This window comes from Pantherophis guttatus, chromosome 10 (assembly GCF_059756535.1).
Source record: "Pantherophis guttatus breed Tessera chromosome 10, ASM5975653v1, whole genome shotgun sequence".
Classification (NCBI taxonomy): Eukaryota; Metazoa; Chordata; class Lepidosauria; order Squamata; family Colubridae; genus Pantherophis; species Pantherophis guttatus.
The window spans coordinates 2,700,642-2,714,813 of NC_142072.1; the positions used below are offsets into that span (position 1 = coordinate 2,700,642).

The 14,172-nt window shown below is 50.2% G+C and overlaps 1 protein-coding gene and 1 non-coding gene across 6 annotated transcripts in view; one reads left to right on the forward strand and one right to left on the reverse strand.

The window, feature by feature from the left end:
- LOC117677714 (uncharacterized) overlaps window positions 1–14,172 on the reverse strand; it is a 53,826-nt gene that overhangs the window by 6,656 nt on the left and 32,998 nt on the right. For all 5 annotated transcript variants that reach the window (XM_087876540.1, XM_087876543.1, XM_087876542.1 and 2 more), the window contains 6 exons: window positions 12,675–12,771; window positions 8,763–9,016; window positions 6,043–6,206; window positions 1,328–1,468; window positions 417–494; window positions 128–224 (listed from right to left, as the gene is read on the reverse strand). In XM_087876540.1, coding sequence (XP_087732666.1) covers window positions 128–224; window positions 417–494; window positions 1,328–1,468; window positions 6,043–6,206; window positions 8,763–9,016; window positions 12,675–12,728 — 788 coding nt within the window. In that variant the 5' untranslated portion in view covers window positions 12,729–12,771. The remainder of the gene's footprint in view (window positions 1–127; window positions 225–416; window positions 495–1,327; window positions 1,469–6,042; window positions 6,207–8,762; window positions 9,017–12,674; window positions 12,772–14,172) is intronic.
- On the forward strand, window positions 11,199–11,301 carry LOC148112336 (U6 spliceosomal RNA). Its single transcript, XR_015729554.1, has one exon. It is a non-coding gene; the product is annotated as a U6 spliceosomal RNA (small nuclear RNA).

A 14,172-nucleotide genomic window follows, 5' to 3' on the forward strand; every position in this document is an offset into this window, starting at 1 on the left:
AGTCCCTCGGGAGAAGGTGCGGTATATAAATTCGAACTAAAATAAAATAAAATAAATAAAATATATCCAAGCCGAATTAGCAATTCCACCCTGGCTCTTCTATCGGTGATTGCAGTTAAGATCTCACCTTTTCTTGATAGAAAGCTCGGTAACTGTCACCACCTCCTCGGAAGCTTTCCGCTTGGAGCCGAAGGATATTTTCAGGTCTGTGCTATCTTGAGACTCTGTGGGAAGAGGTTCAAAAGCAGCCTCAAACCGAACCTCTCAGCCACTACAGCAACACCGAGGTCCTCACATGAGGACCGAGAGCAGCTTCCATGTTCTCACCCACCTTCCATTGCCATCAAACACCTTTAAACCCTGGAGCTACCTGGGGGGGGGGGAGGAATCAAAATTCAAAGGCAATTCATCCTCACCCTGATTCATTTCCAGATCAGGACTGACGCAAAAAGTTCGACAGGTCCTGAATTTGCTCAGGGCTTCGGTGACCATATCTGCAAGGCCAAAAAATAAAAAAAAACATTTACAGTCCTAAAATACTCTGCCCGTCTACCTTCCCTCTTTCAAAGACTCTTTCTCCTAAAGGATTTTCAAAAAGGAAACGTCGTAATTGAAGTCTTAGTGGACAACTAATTAAATATGAGCCAGCCGTGTGCAGCGGCAGCCAAAAAAGCCAATGCAATCCTAAATTGCATTAACAAAGGGATACAATCAAGATCAAGGGAGGTCCTAATTCCACTCTATAAAGCCTTAGTAAGGCCACACCTAGAGTCCTGCATCCAGTTTTGGTCACCACACTACAAAATAGATGTGGAGACTCTGGAAAGAGTGCAGAGAAGAGCAACCAGGATGATGAGGGGACTGGAGACTAAAACATACAATGAACGGTTGCAGGAACTGGGCATGGCTGGTCTAGTGAAGAGAAGAATCAGGGGAGACAGGAGAGCATCTTCCAATATTTGAGGGGCTGCCCCAGAGAGGAGGAAGGGGGTCAAGCTGTTTTGCAAAGCACCTGAAGGCCAGACAAGGAATAATGGATGGAAACTGAACAAGGAGAGATTCAACCTAGAAATAAGGAGAAATTTTCTGACGGTGAGAACAATCGACCGATGGAATAGAAGTTGCTTTCAGAAGTTGTGGGAGCTTCATCATTGGAGGCTTTCAAGAAGAGACTGGACTGCCCTCGATCAGAAATGGTGTAGGGTCTCCTGCTTTGGTGGGGGGGGGGTTGGACTAGATGACCTACAAGCTCCCTTCCAACTCTGTCCATCTGTATCTGTAACATGAGAAGCAGCACATTAATCTGGGTTCTCCCTGGCACACTCACAGCTTACGCTGCGCCGCCGTCTCCTCCTCCTCGCGGCGTGGCCAACTTCAGCCTCTTCCTGGCTTGGCCGAAACCGCCGTTTGCTTTCCATGTCTGAAACAGCAGCGTGAATTTTTTCCCGGAGGGGCTCAGGAATCGTGCCTAAAACCAAGAAGGCAGGAGGGGAAAATCGCCCTCAATATGAACTGGACTTGATATAGACATATTTATATTTCATAATATCTTTATTCAAGTTTGAAAGTCAAATGGGAAACTAGGAGCTCTCCTAAAAGGAAGAGGATGGGGGGAAGGGGATAAAGGCAGTCCCCGACTTACGACAGTTCGCTTAGCGACCGTCCCAAGTTACCACGACACTGAAAAGAGTGACTTAGAACCATTTTTCACACTTACGACGACCGTCACAGTATCCCGATGGTCACGCGATCGAAAATGGGCATGAGGCTTGGCTACTGGTTCATGTTTATGACGGTTGCATTGTCCCCTGGGATCAAGTGATCCGCTTTTATGACCTTCTGACCAGCCAAGTCAACAGGGGGGGTCCAGATTCACTTAACAACCATGGCAAGAAAGGTTGTAAAATGGGTCAAAGCTCACTTAACCAATGTTTCACTTAGCGACATAAATTGTGGGCTTAAAAAAAAAAACAACTTGCAGGACATAACTGCCTTGTTAGATCAAAGCTTATCACTGGTCCTTGCACTTACAACCGTCACCACATTCCCCACAGTAACATGATGGGCGCCTGGCACAGATTTATGACCGTCCATTGATGCCATGTCCTGGATTCAAGTGGTCGCCATTTGGAACCTTCCCTGCCGTCCATAAAAAAAATACCCTGCAGCACTAATTTGCAGGACGTAACTGGGCTGGCTTGCTAGATCCAAGCTTATGACTGGTCCTCTCACTTACAACTGTCACCGCATTGGCTGGCTTTGCACGGAAGAAAAGCCACGAAAAGAAGGATAGGTGTGCGTGCGGGCATGCAAGTCTCTGCAAGCTGTGGCAAAACGCAAGGCAGGCGCATATATGCATCACTTCCCACAAACACACTTCAGAAAAGAAAGGAATTTCTCATTCGGCGCTTTCCCTTCCCGTAAATTTGGGCTGCGCGAAAACACTTTGTTCCTGGGATAACAAGCCAAGATTGCTCTCTTCCTTCCCCTCCTCTGACTCATGCACCAAAAATGGCTCCGTTCCCTTCCTTGCCAAACTGCCCACCTTCGGCCTCACCGTCCCCTTATGGGGGGGGGGGACTGAGCCATTCGGTATAACCAAGAATCATGGTTGGAAATGGACAGACCAGGGGTGAAATGCTACCGGTTCGAACCGGCAGCGATGGCGGTGATGGTTCGGAGAACCGGTAGCGATGACAGCACGAGGCTCCGCCCATCCTCCCGGTCATCATTACTTCCCTGGTTTTAACCAGGAAGTAACCTGTTTTTTAGCCTCCCCGCATGCGCACTTCTGAACTGGTAGGGAAGGGAAGTAGATTTCACCCCCTGGGACAGACACCCCATTGTGAAACCGGAGAGCACCGCCAGACCAGCTAAGACACTGAGCTTGTCAATCAGAAAGTTCGGCAGTTCCAGTGGTGGGTTGCTCCCGGTTCGCACCAGTTCGCAAGAACTGGTAGTAAAAATTTGTAGTAGTTCCGAGAACCGGTAATAACATTGGCTGGCCACGCCCCCGAACCGGTTCCCGGCCCGTTCGCCGCTCGCTTACCCCGCCCACCTCATCAGAGGCTTTTTTTTTTTTTTTACTTTTCAAAGCATTTTTTCTACAACGTCTTTGGCCGAAAAAATGCTTTTAAAAGTAAAAAAAAAAGTCTCTGATGATCCCGTGGCTCAGCTGCCATCGTCAGAGGCTTTTCAAAGCATTTTTTCTACAACCTCTTTGGCCAAAGAGGCTGTAGAAAAGAAAAATGCCTTTAAAAGCCTCTGGCGATCCCAGCTGAGTTGCCTGATCAGCAGAGGCTTTTCAAAGCATTGTTTTCTGCAGCCTCTTAAGGTTGTAGAAAAAAATGCTTTTAAAAGTAAAAAAAAAAAAAAAAAGTTGGCCACGCCCACCCAGTCACATTACCCCTACCCACCAAGCCATGCCCACAAAATAAGCCACGCCCACAGAACTGGTAGTAAAAAATTTTAGAACCCACCCAGTTCGGTGGTTCGAATTCCTAGTACAGGTCTCCTGCGTGAGCCGGGGGGTTGGACTAGATGACCTCCAAGGTCCCTTCCAACTATGTTACTGTTACATCACTGCTCCCCCCAAACCAAGCCATGATTTAAAATGGATTTACATGGCCGCCCATCTTCAACCGAACTCTGGGGGGCTCCCAACCCAAGGGAAGCAACACGACGTCGTTAATACCGAACTTACTGTACGCAACAGTCATTTCATTTTCATGCCTGCCGATTAGTGTGTGCATTCAAAGCGACAATAAAAGTTTAAGCCGAAGTCGCAACGCGCAACACGATACAAAACGCGGTCGATAAAAGCAAAGCAGCAAAGACGCAAGTCGAAAAACCAGGCGCATCTGGTTTGCGACGCAGCCCACGACGTAACACTTCCCAATGTCAAATCTAAAGATTACATTGACGTGCAATGCCGCCTCTTCTCTTAGCTACTCTGGGTGGGTTGCATTTAATAATAACAAAGTTGGAAGGGAACTTGGAGGTCATCTAGTCCAGCCCCCTGCCCCCCTGTACTAGGGATTCGAACCGCCGAACGGCCGACCTTTCTGATCGACGAGCTCAGCGTCTTAGCCACTGAGCCACCTAGTTGTTCAAACATTTCCAAAGAAAGAAACTTTGTGCAAAGAACAGAAAAAAAACCGCACTAGACAAAAGAACAAGGACATTAAGTGGGGGTCAGAGGAAGGAAGAAGGGAGGGGTTTTTTTTAAAGCAGGTTTCTCCCCTAAAGCCAGGTCTTTGCAACCCTTCTGAATATTTACAGGGTTGGAATTTGGGGAGATGGGGGGGGACCTCATTCCAGAGGGCAGGTCTTGCAACAGAGAAGGAGGACTTTCGGGGTCCCAATGGGTGGCGCTGTTTAATCTCACCCCATGCCAGCTTTTGGGGAGAAAAGCCAGGTCTTAAGGGCTTTCCGGAAGGTTAAAAGGATGGGGGGGGGGCTGCCTGATCCCAAAGAAAAGTTCTCCATGTGGGGGGGGCTCCAGCCAGCACAATTTGGCAGATTTATTTAGCAGTGGGTCTCTATGAAAAGGAGGGCCGGCAAAGGAGAGGGCTGTAGAATCTGGGGTAGCCTTCCAGGGAGAAAAGTGTGTGTGTGTGTGTGTGTGTGTGTGTGTGTGTGTGTGTGTGTGTGTCCCCTGAACAGCTATTGGCCAGGCAAGTATCAAAGACCCCTGGATGCAGAGAGGGTTGCTTGCTATTCCAGCTCAACCCAACAGGGGGCAGCACTTTATCACCATCAAAGCATTTGAAATGCATTTGTTTGTTAAGTTTGTTTATCCCATATTTATTAGCTATAAATAACTCAAGGCAGCGAGTATACCGAATACTCCTTCTTCCTCCTATTTTTTTTTTTTTTTACCGCAACACAACCCTGTAAGGCGGGTTGGACTGAGAGGGAGGGACTGGCTCAAAGTCAGCCGGCTTTCATGCCTGAGGCGGGACTCGAACTCCCCGTCTCCAGGTGAGTCACCCAAAATCACCCCACCAGTTTTCACATCTAAGGCGGGACTAGAACTCCCAGTCGCCTGGTGATTGGCCCAAAGTCACCCAGTTGGCTTTCATGCCTAACGCAGGACTCGAAATCCCCATCTCCAGGTGAGTCACCCAAAAGAGCCTGTAGTACAGTGGACTAAACACTGTTATTAACATCTGCTGCTTGCAATTACTGCAAGTTCAAATCTCGCCAGGCTCAAGGTTGACTCAGCCTTCCATCCTTTCTAAGGTGGGTAAATTGAGGACCCAGATTGTGGGGGCAATAAGCTGACTTTGTATAAAATATACAAAAGTATGAAGGCTATTGCTTAGCACATTGTAAGCCGCCCTGAGTCTCCGGAGAAGGGCGGCATATAAATTAAAATGCAAAAAAAAATAAAAATTAAAAAGCAAAAAAAAAAAAAAAATCACCCCACCAGCTTTCATATCTAATGCTAGACTAGAACTCCCAGTCGCCTGATGATTGGCTCAAAGTCACCCAGTTGGCTTTCACGCCTAAGGCGGGACTAGAACTCCCAGTCTCCCGGTGATTGGCTCAAAGTCACCCAGCCAGCTTTCACGCCTAAGGCGGGACTAGAACTCCCAGTCTCCCGGTGATTGGCTCAAAGTCACCCAGCCAGCTTTCACGCCTAAGGCGGGACTAGAACTCCCAGTCTCCCGGTGATTGGCTCAAAGTCACCCAGCCGGCTTTCACGCCTAAGGCGGGACTAGAACTCCCAGTCTCCCGGTGATTGGCTCAAAGTCACCCAGCCAGCTTTCACGCCTAAGGCGGGACTAGAACTCCCAGTCTCCCGGTGATTGGCTCAAAGTCACCCAGCCGGCTTTCACGCCTAAGGCGGGACTAGAACTCCCAGTCTTCCGGTGATTGGCTCAAAGTCACCCAGCCGGCTTTCATGCTTAAGGCGAGACTAGAACTCACCAACTCCTGCTTTCTAGGTCAGCCTTCACTCACAAGCCACATTCCCCCCCTCTCCCAATTTTCCAGGTGATGCCCACATAGAAATCTCTCCCCCCCACCGCCACTCACCAATCTCCGAGGCATGGCTGATCAACACCCGAGTGACCGCCACTTGACTCTGCAGCCGCTCCTCCGCCTTACTGATGCCCATCTGGCTGGACATCTCCCCGGAGAAGAGGTTGGGCACAAAGATGATGGCCAGGTTGGCCAGGTCCATCTTGTTCTGGCCGCACCTGAAAAGAAGCCAACAGAAAGGACCAAAACGAGCGGTTTGGAATGAGCAAGGGAGAATAAACAAACAAACAAATAACGCAAGGAGTGATGAGGGGGGCCAGGCGATCGGGCTAGTTCTTTGCCCGCCCTTGTCTGAAAACCCATCGTTTGGTTCCTTTAGGGCAGGGGTATCAAACTCGATTTCATTGAGGGCCACATCAGGGTTGTGTTTGACCTCGGGGGTGGGGGTGAAGGCGTGGCTAGTGTGGGCGTGGCCAGCTTGATGTCACTCATCGAGGCTCTATTTCCAGCTACGATGGCCTCCCGGGCTCCATTTTCACTGGTAGAGGGCTGCAGGAGGACATCATGGCTGGAAACGGAGCCCGGGAGGCCTGCGTGTGGCCCTCCTGAGCTCCGTTTTTGCTGGCAGAGGGCTGCAGGAGGATGTTGTGGCCCGAAACGGAGCCCAGGAAACTTGCGTGTGGCCCTCCTGAGCTCCATTTTCAGTACGGAGGGCTGCAGGAGGACATCATGGCTGGAAACGGAGCCCGGGAGGCCTGCGTGTGGCCCTCCTGAGCTCCGTTTCTGCTGGCAGAGGGCTGCAGGAGGATGTTGTGGCCCGAAACGGAGCCCGAGAGGCCTGCGTGTGGCCCTCCTGAGCTCTGTTTTTGCTGACAGAGGGCTGCAGGAGGCCATTGTGGCCGGAAACAGAACCCCAGAGGCCTGCGTGTGGCCCTTCGTAGCTCCATTTTCAGTAGCAGAGGGCTGCAGGAGGACGTCGTGGCTGGAAACGGAGCCCGGGAGGCCTGAGTGTGGCCCTCCTGAGCTCCTTTTCCACTGGCAGAGGCACCACAGGCTGGTCCTTTGCTTTTTCCAGGGCGGACCCACGGCCCAGATCTAAGCACCCTGCGGGCCAGATGCAGCCCACGGACCTTGAGTTTGACACCCCTGGTTTAGGGGGAAAACAAGTTGCTAGTCCTCAGGGCTGTTGTCGGTGGGCGCATGCTTTACGTGCCCTGCGATGTTCTACTCCTCTTTCTTCTCTCCCCCCCCTCCTCCGACAAGCCTTTTTTTTTTTTTACAGAATGAATGTGAGCTTCACGAGCAACACCGTCATTACAGCGTTCAGGTTGCGGTGACTCATTCACAAACTTCTCCTGTGCGTGGTCGCGAGAGAAAAGGGCTCTGCCATCACGCGGCAGAAGAGGGAGGCGGGGGGGGATGAAGGACCCCGTGTCCTTGGAGCAGCACGGGAAGGTTCATTCATTCCGGCAAACAGACATCCGTCATAGGAGAGAGGGGTGTTGGCGGGCCCATCGCAACCCCTGCCAGAGCTTTGAGCGCTGCGTCACGGCTGCTGCCATCCTCACTTTTGGGGTTCGCGCCCTACAGACAGCTCCGTGCAGGACAGGAGCTGAGCTTTGGGGGAGTCGCATTTGGGGGCTCCCCTGTGTCCCTGTTCTGGCTTTTAACAGATGCCAAGCGCACAATCCTTCTAGAGCAGCCGCAACTCCATGAAACACACACGCACACACACGCACAGCAAGTATGAGGCATGTGAAATACAAAGATCCCTGACTCACAAAGGAACAAGAGTCAGGAATTTACGTTTCTAGCTATCAAAGTAGGCAAAAACAGGCACTGAAGACGAGAAAAGGAAGACCTGCAGAGTCCTCAAAAGCTCCGGGGTGGGGGTGGGGCGAGAAGGGAATTAGGATTCCCAGTTGTGGGTGCAAAGGGGTCGGAGGGGGCTGCAGTGGTTATGGGCCTACACAGAATTAGGCAAATGTGGAGCAGACGGAACCGGGCTAGAAACCAGGAGACTGGGTGACTCCAGGCCAATCACCAGGTGACAGTGAGTTCTAGTCTCACCTTAGGCAGGAAAGCCAACTGGGTGACTTTGGGCCAGGAGACTGTGAGTTCTAGTCCTGCCTTAGGCAGAAAAGCTGGCTGGGTGACATTGGGCCAGTTGCCAGGAGACGGTGAGTTCTAGTCCCTCCTTAGATACAAAAGTCAGCTGGGTGACTCAGTCCCAATCACCAGGTGACTGAATTCTAGTCTCCTCTTAGGCATGAAAGCCAACTGGGTGACTTTGGGCCAATCACCAGGTGACAGTGAGTTCTAGTCTCACTTTAGGCAGGAAAGCCAACTGGGTGACTTTGGGCCAGGAGACTGTGAGTTCTAGTCCTGCCTTAGGCAGAAAAGCTGGCTGGGTGACACTGGGCCAGTTGCCAGGAGACGGTGAGTTCTAGTCCCTCCTTAGGGACTGAGTGACTCAGGGCCAATCACCAGGTGACAGTGAATTCTAGTCTCCTTTTAGTCATGAAAACCAACTGGGGTGACTTTGGGCCAATCAGCAGGAGGACGTGAGTTCTAGTCTCACCTTAGGCAGGAGAGCCAGCTGGGTGACTTTCTCTCAGCCCAGTCCACCTCACAGGGTTGTTGTTGTAAAACAGGAGGAGAAAGAATGATTAGACGTGTTGGCCACCTTGAGTCGTTTATTAAAAATAATAAAGGCAGGATGGAAATAAGGTCAGTCAATCAATAAACAAATAGATCCCCTTTCGGGGGCTCACCTGGCCGCAACCTCCTGCAGGAAGCTTAGGAAGTAGCGGAGGATGGTGGCATTCCTTGGGGGAAGCAGACAGGTGAGGAGCAGAGTCAGCGAGTCCCGATCTTCTCGGCTTTGTTGCTGCACCTGGCAGAGGGAGCCTTGCAGCTCGGCGGGGATCAGGGGTTCAGGCAGGCTCCTCAAAAACTGCTTCACCAGAGTGGCCACATCGCACGGGAGAGCCATGTGCAGGCACCGCTCGCCCGCTTCCAGACGGGCCTGGAAGGCAGAAACACCAGCGATCCCATCCAGGTTGCAGAAATCTTACAGATTAACCGAGCTGGAAGGGACCTTGGAGGTCATCTAGTCCAACCCCCCCTCCCCCGCCCAAGCAGGAGACCCCCACACCGTTTCTGACAGGTGGCTGTCTGGTCTCAATAATAGCTGGAAAGGGAAGGGGAGGGGAGGGGAGGGGAGGGGAAGAGGGAGAGGAGAGGAGAGGAGAGGAGAGGAGAGGAGAGGAGAGGAGAGGAGAGGAAAGGCAGGAGTAGGAGAGGAGAGAGAGAAGAGAGGAGAGGAGAGAAGGAAGGGTGGAAGAAGGAAAAATGAGGAAAGGAAAGGAAAGGAAAGGAAAAGAGAGGAGAGAAGACAGGAGAGGAGAGGAGAGGAGAGGAGAGGAGAGGAGAGGAGAGGAGAGGAGAGGAGAGGAGAGGAGAGGAGAGGAGAGGAGAGGAAAGGCAGGAGTAGGAGAGGAGAGAGAGAAGAGAGGAGAGGAGAGAAGAAAGAGTGGAAGAAGGAAAGGCGAGCAGAGGAAAGGAAGAGAAGAAAGGAAAAGGGGAAAGGAAAAAACAGAGGAGAAAGAGGCAAGCTCTCCATAATCCCAAGAAGAATTAATCTGAGATAACTGGTGGAACACTCCAAAACTAAGAAAATCCCTTCAAATTCTGTAGGAATCCCAAAGGTTCGTTTCAAAACACTCCCGGACTTCCCTCGGTTTTTCCTCGAAGACGTTTCTCTTCTCATCCAAGAATGCTTCTTCGGTTCTACATTTCGGTTCTTGGATGAGAAACGAAACGTCTTCGAGGAAAAACCGAGGGAAGTCCAGTTGCCTTTTGGAAAAAAAGCACCTTTGGGACAACCACGACCTGAACCACGGAGAATCTCCAGAGACATTCTCTGCAGGAATCCTTTTCCCTAAATAATTTTGCTGGTTTTAGACAAGAGAGCGGCCAGCTCCCAGGTGGTCCTTATGAAATTATTGCTTCATTTTGTCCGGTGGGCTGAAGTGTGGAATTCCACAGGGAAAGCAAACAGTCAAAAGTCCCCGATTTTAAACCCCGTATCTTTTTATCAAAAGCATTCTATCCTCCAGGCTTTTTAACATTTCTCGTTTCTCACGCTGGGGGGCAGGAGATTTTCAAGAACCAAAGCAACCAACCACCGACTGGAAATCATTTCATTCTTCCCATTTCCTCCTGCCTTTCTAGCATCCCAGAAGTTTCAACACCACATTCCCAAGCTTACAACGACAGGTCGTCCTCAACATACAATAATCCGTTTAGTGACTGTTGAAAATGACAACTCTACTTAAAAAAAAAAAAGAGTTTTTCACACTAACGACCGTTGCCAGTGTCCTCGAGGCCACGGGCTCAAAATTCAGAGGCTCGGCACGTGCTTAAGAGGGTTGCACAAAGTGCTCCCTTCGCCAGCACATATTTATTTATTTATTTATTTTATTTATTTTATTTTATTTCTATACCGCCCTACTCCCGAAGGACTCAGGGCGGTGCACAGCCAAACAATAAAACACATACATACAAAATTTAAAAGTAGAATAAAATCAAATTAAATAATTTTGGCCGCGACAAATTTAAAACCCCAAACTTTTAAAACCAATTTAAAATTGAATGTATAAAATACTAAAAGATATTTAAAAATTAAAAAATCTTTTATAAAAGAGGGGGAAAATTAGGCCAGGCCGGCCTGGTGAAATAGTAAGGTCTTTAAGGCGCGGCGGAAGGTGCGCAGATCCGGGATCCTCCGTATCTCTGGGGGGAGCTCGTTCCAGATAGTAGGTGCCCCCACAGAGAAGGCTCTCCCCCTGGGGGCCGCCAGTCGGCATTGTTTGGCTGACGGCACCCGGAGGAGCCCCTCTCTATGGGAGCGTACCGGCCGGTGGGAGGCTATTGGTGGTAGTAGGCGGTCCTGCAAGTACCCAGGTCCTAAGCCATGGAGCGCTTTAAAGGTGGTAACCAGAACCTTGAAGCGCACCCGGAAGACCACCGGGAGCCAGTGTAGCTCGCGCAGGAGAGGTGTCACATGGGAACTCCATGTCGCTCCCATTACCACCCGCGCGGCCACACTCTGCGCCAGTTAGAGCCTCCGGGTGCTCCTCAAGGGGAGCCCCATGTAGAGAGCGTTGCAATAGTCCAGGCGGGAGGTGACAAGGGCATGAGTGACCGTGCGTAACGAGTCCATATACTAAAATTGGAACGATACAGAGAAGATTAGCATGGCCCCTGCGCAAGGGTGATACGCAAAGTGGGTTTGCACAAAGGACTATCCCAGGTTTCATCCAGCATGCTGTACAAAGCAGATTTTTGGCTTAGCTTACAGTTCCAGTGTTCCGTGTGAAGCCATTAGACTGAGTTAATCGAAAGACCCTGGGATTAAGGAAGTTTGTAGATCAGTGTTTCTCAACCTTGGTAGCTTGAAGATGGGTGGACTTCAACTCCCAGAATCCCCCAGCCAGCAGCGCTGGCTGGGGGATTCTGGGAGTTGAAGTCCACCCATCTTCAAGCTTCCAAGGTTGAGAAACACTGTTGTAGATTTAAGGAAGAAATCAGGCTTAGGGTGAAGACCCTTAAGTCAAGGGGCTCAGGCTAACTCTCTATTAGAATCAGTCCCGCAGTTGTTAAGTGAATTCATCTTCCCCACTTTCGTTGTCAGAAGGTCGCAAAACGTGATTGCAGGACCCCGGGATATGGCCACCGTCGTAAATACGAGCCGATTGCCAAGCGTCTGAATTTGGATCACATGACCACGGGGAGGCTACAACGGTCATAAGTGTGAAAAACGGTCACAAGTCACTTTCTTCAGGGCCGTTGTATCTTTGGACGGTCACCAAAACGAACTCTTGCACACCGAGGAAGGAAGGAAGGAAGGAAGAAAGAAAGAGGGTGGGAGTGAGGAAGGAAGGAACGAAGGAAGGAAGGTAGGAAGGAAGGAAGGAAGGAAGGAAGAGGGAGGGAGGAAAGAATGGAATGAAGAAAGGAAGGAAGAAAGGAAGGGAGGAAGGAAGGAAGAGGGAGGGAGGAAGGAAGGGAAGGAAGAAAGGAAGGAAGAAAGGAAGGGAGGAAAGAAGGAAGGAAGGAAAGAAGGAAGGAAGAGGGAGGGAGGAAGGAAGGGAACGAAGAAAGGAAAGAAAGGAAGGAAGGAAGGAAGAGGGAGGGAGGGAGAAAGAAAGAAAGGAAAGAAGGAAGGAAGGAAAGAAGGAAGGAAGGAAGAAGAAGGAAGGAAGGGAAGGAAGGAAGGAAAGGAAGGAAAGGAAGGAAGGAAAGGAAGGAAGGAAGGAAGGAAAGCAAGGAAAAAAGGAAGGGAAGGAAGAGGGAGGGAGGGAGGAAAGTAGGAAGGTTGGATGGTAGAAGGAAGGAAGGAAGGAAGGAAGGAAGGTAGGAAGAAAGAAAGAAAGAAAGAAAGAAAGAAAGAAAGAAAGAAAGAAAGAAAGAAAGAAAGAAAGAAAGAAAAGAAAGAAAGACTCACATTTTCTTCATAGAAATAATAGATGAAATACAGAACCTTATACCTGAAAGAGAAGCTGGTCAGGGTGCCAACATTTTGCCCTCGGCAAAAGAAGGAACGAAAACTATTTCAGTCGAAGTCGAAGCATCCGATGGAACTTGGAGCTCGCTTACCGCAGTTCCGTGATCGTTCTTACCTTTAAAGCTTTGATCCGAGTCATTGAACCGCATTTCCGGAAAAGGCCTTCCATGTGAAGATGGGGTCGGAGATGCTCACAGGCATCCACCAGAAACCTGGGATGGGGACCACAAAGGCAGAGTTATTGAATGAGTCTCTACCTCGTTGGGAGTAGCAGGACGAGGGAAGGGCTGGTGCTGTGTTTTCACCGTGGAATTACTAAGGGAAGGGAAGAGATGGGTGGGGGAGCTCAGGCTGAGGCAGTCAGTTGTGTACTGTGCCATGCCACCCATCCTGGGGGTGCACACTCTGGTGTGTGAATTCCCCTTGCAGATCTGGCAGCTCTCCCGTGACCTGGAAACCCAAATTTTGCTCTGGAATCCATTGCACGAAGCAACCAAAAACCAGCACGGTTTTTAAATTAATCATCATCGCTTTGGTTACTGGTTCAATCTTATTATTCCCTGAATAAAAAGGGAGGTGTGAATTTATTGATTGATTGATTGATTGATTGATTGATTGATTGGTTCGATTTATATGCCACCCTTCTCCGGAGACTCAGGGCGGCTTACAATGCATTAAGCAATAGCCTTCATACTTTTTGTACATACCTGCTTAGTAGGGCTTTCGGCCCCCCCTAAGCGGTGTTCTATTTTATACAAAGTCAGCTTATTGCCCCCACAATCCGGGTCCTCATTTTACCTCCCTCGGAAGGATGGAAGGCTGAGTCAACCTTGAGCCTGGTGAGATTTGAACTTGCAGTAATTGCAGGCAGCTGGTGTTACTTAACAGTGTTTTAGTCTGCTGCGCCACCAAGGCAAGGACTCAAAGGAGGACTCAAAGTCTTCCTTGTGGGCTGGGGTAAAATCTACTTACCTTCCCTACCGGACCCTCTGCTCATGCGCAAACCCTTCTGAGCATGTGCAGAGGGTAAAAAACAGGTTACTTCCCGGTTAAAACCAGGAAGTAACGATGACCGGGAGGGTGGGTGGATCCTCGTGCTGCCATCGCTACCGGTTCTCTGAACCGGTCTAAACCGGTAGCATTTCACCCCCGCTTGTGGGGTCTTGGGTGGTCCCTGAGTTTGGTTGTTTTCCTGAGTAGGTAACATCATCAATGCTAGATGGATGTGAGTTTTGCAGTGAGGGGGAGGAAGAGGAGGAAGAGGAGGAGGAGGAAGAGGAGGAGGAGGAAGAGGAGGAGGAAGAGGAGGAGGAGGTAGAGGAGGTAGAGGAGGAAGGGGAGGAAGAGGAGGAGGAGGAAGAGGAGGAGGAGGAGGAGGTAGAGGAGGTAGAGGAGGAAGGGGAGGAAGAGGAGGAGGAGGAGGAGGAAGAGGAGGAGGAAGTAGAGGAGGAAGGGGAGGAAGAGGAAGAGGAGGAGGAGGAGAAGGAAGAGGAGGAAGAGGAGGAAGAGGAGGAAGAGGAGGAGGAAGAGGACGATTACTGTGGAGTCCATGGTGCTCTCTGAGTTTGGTTGTTCTTTTGCAGACATTTCATGACCTAACTAGGTAACATCAT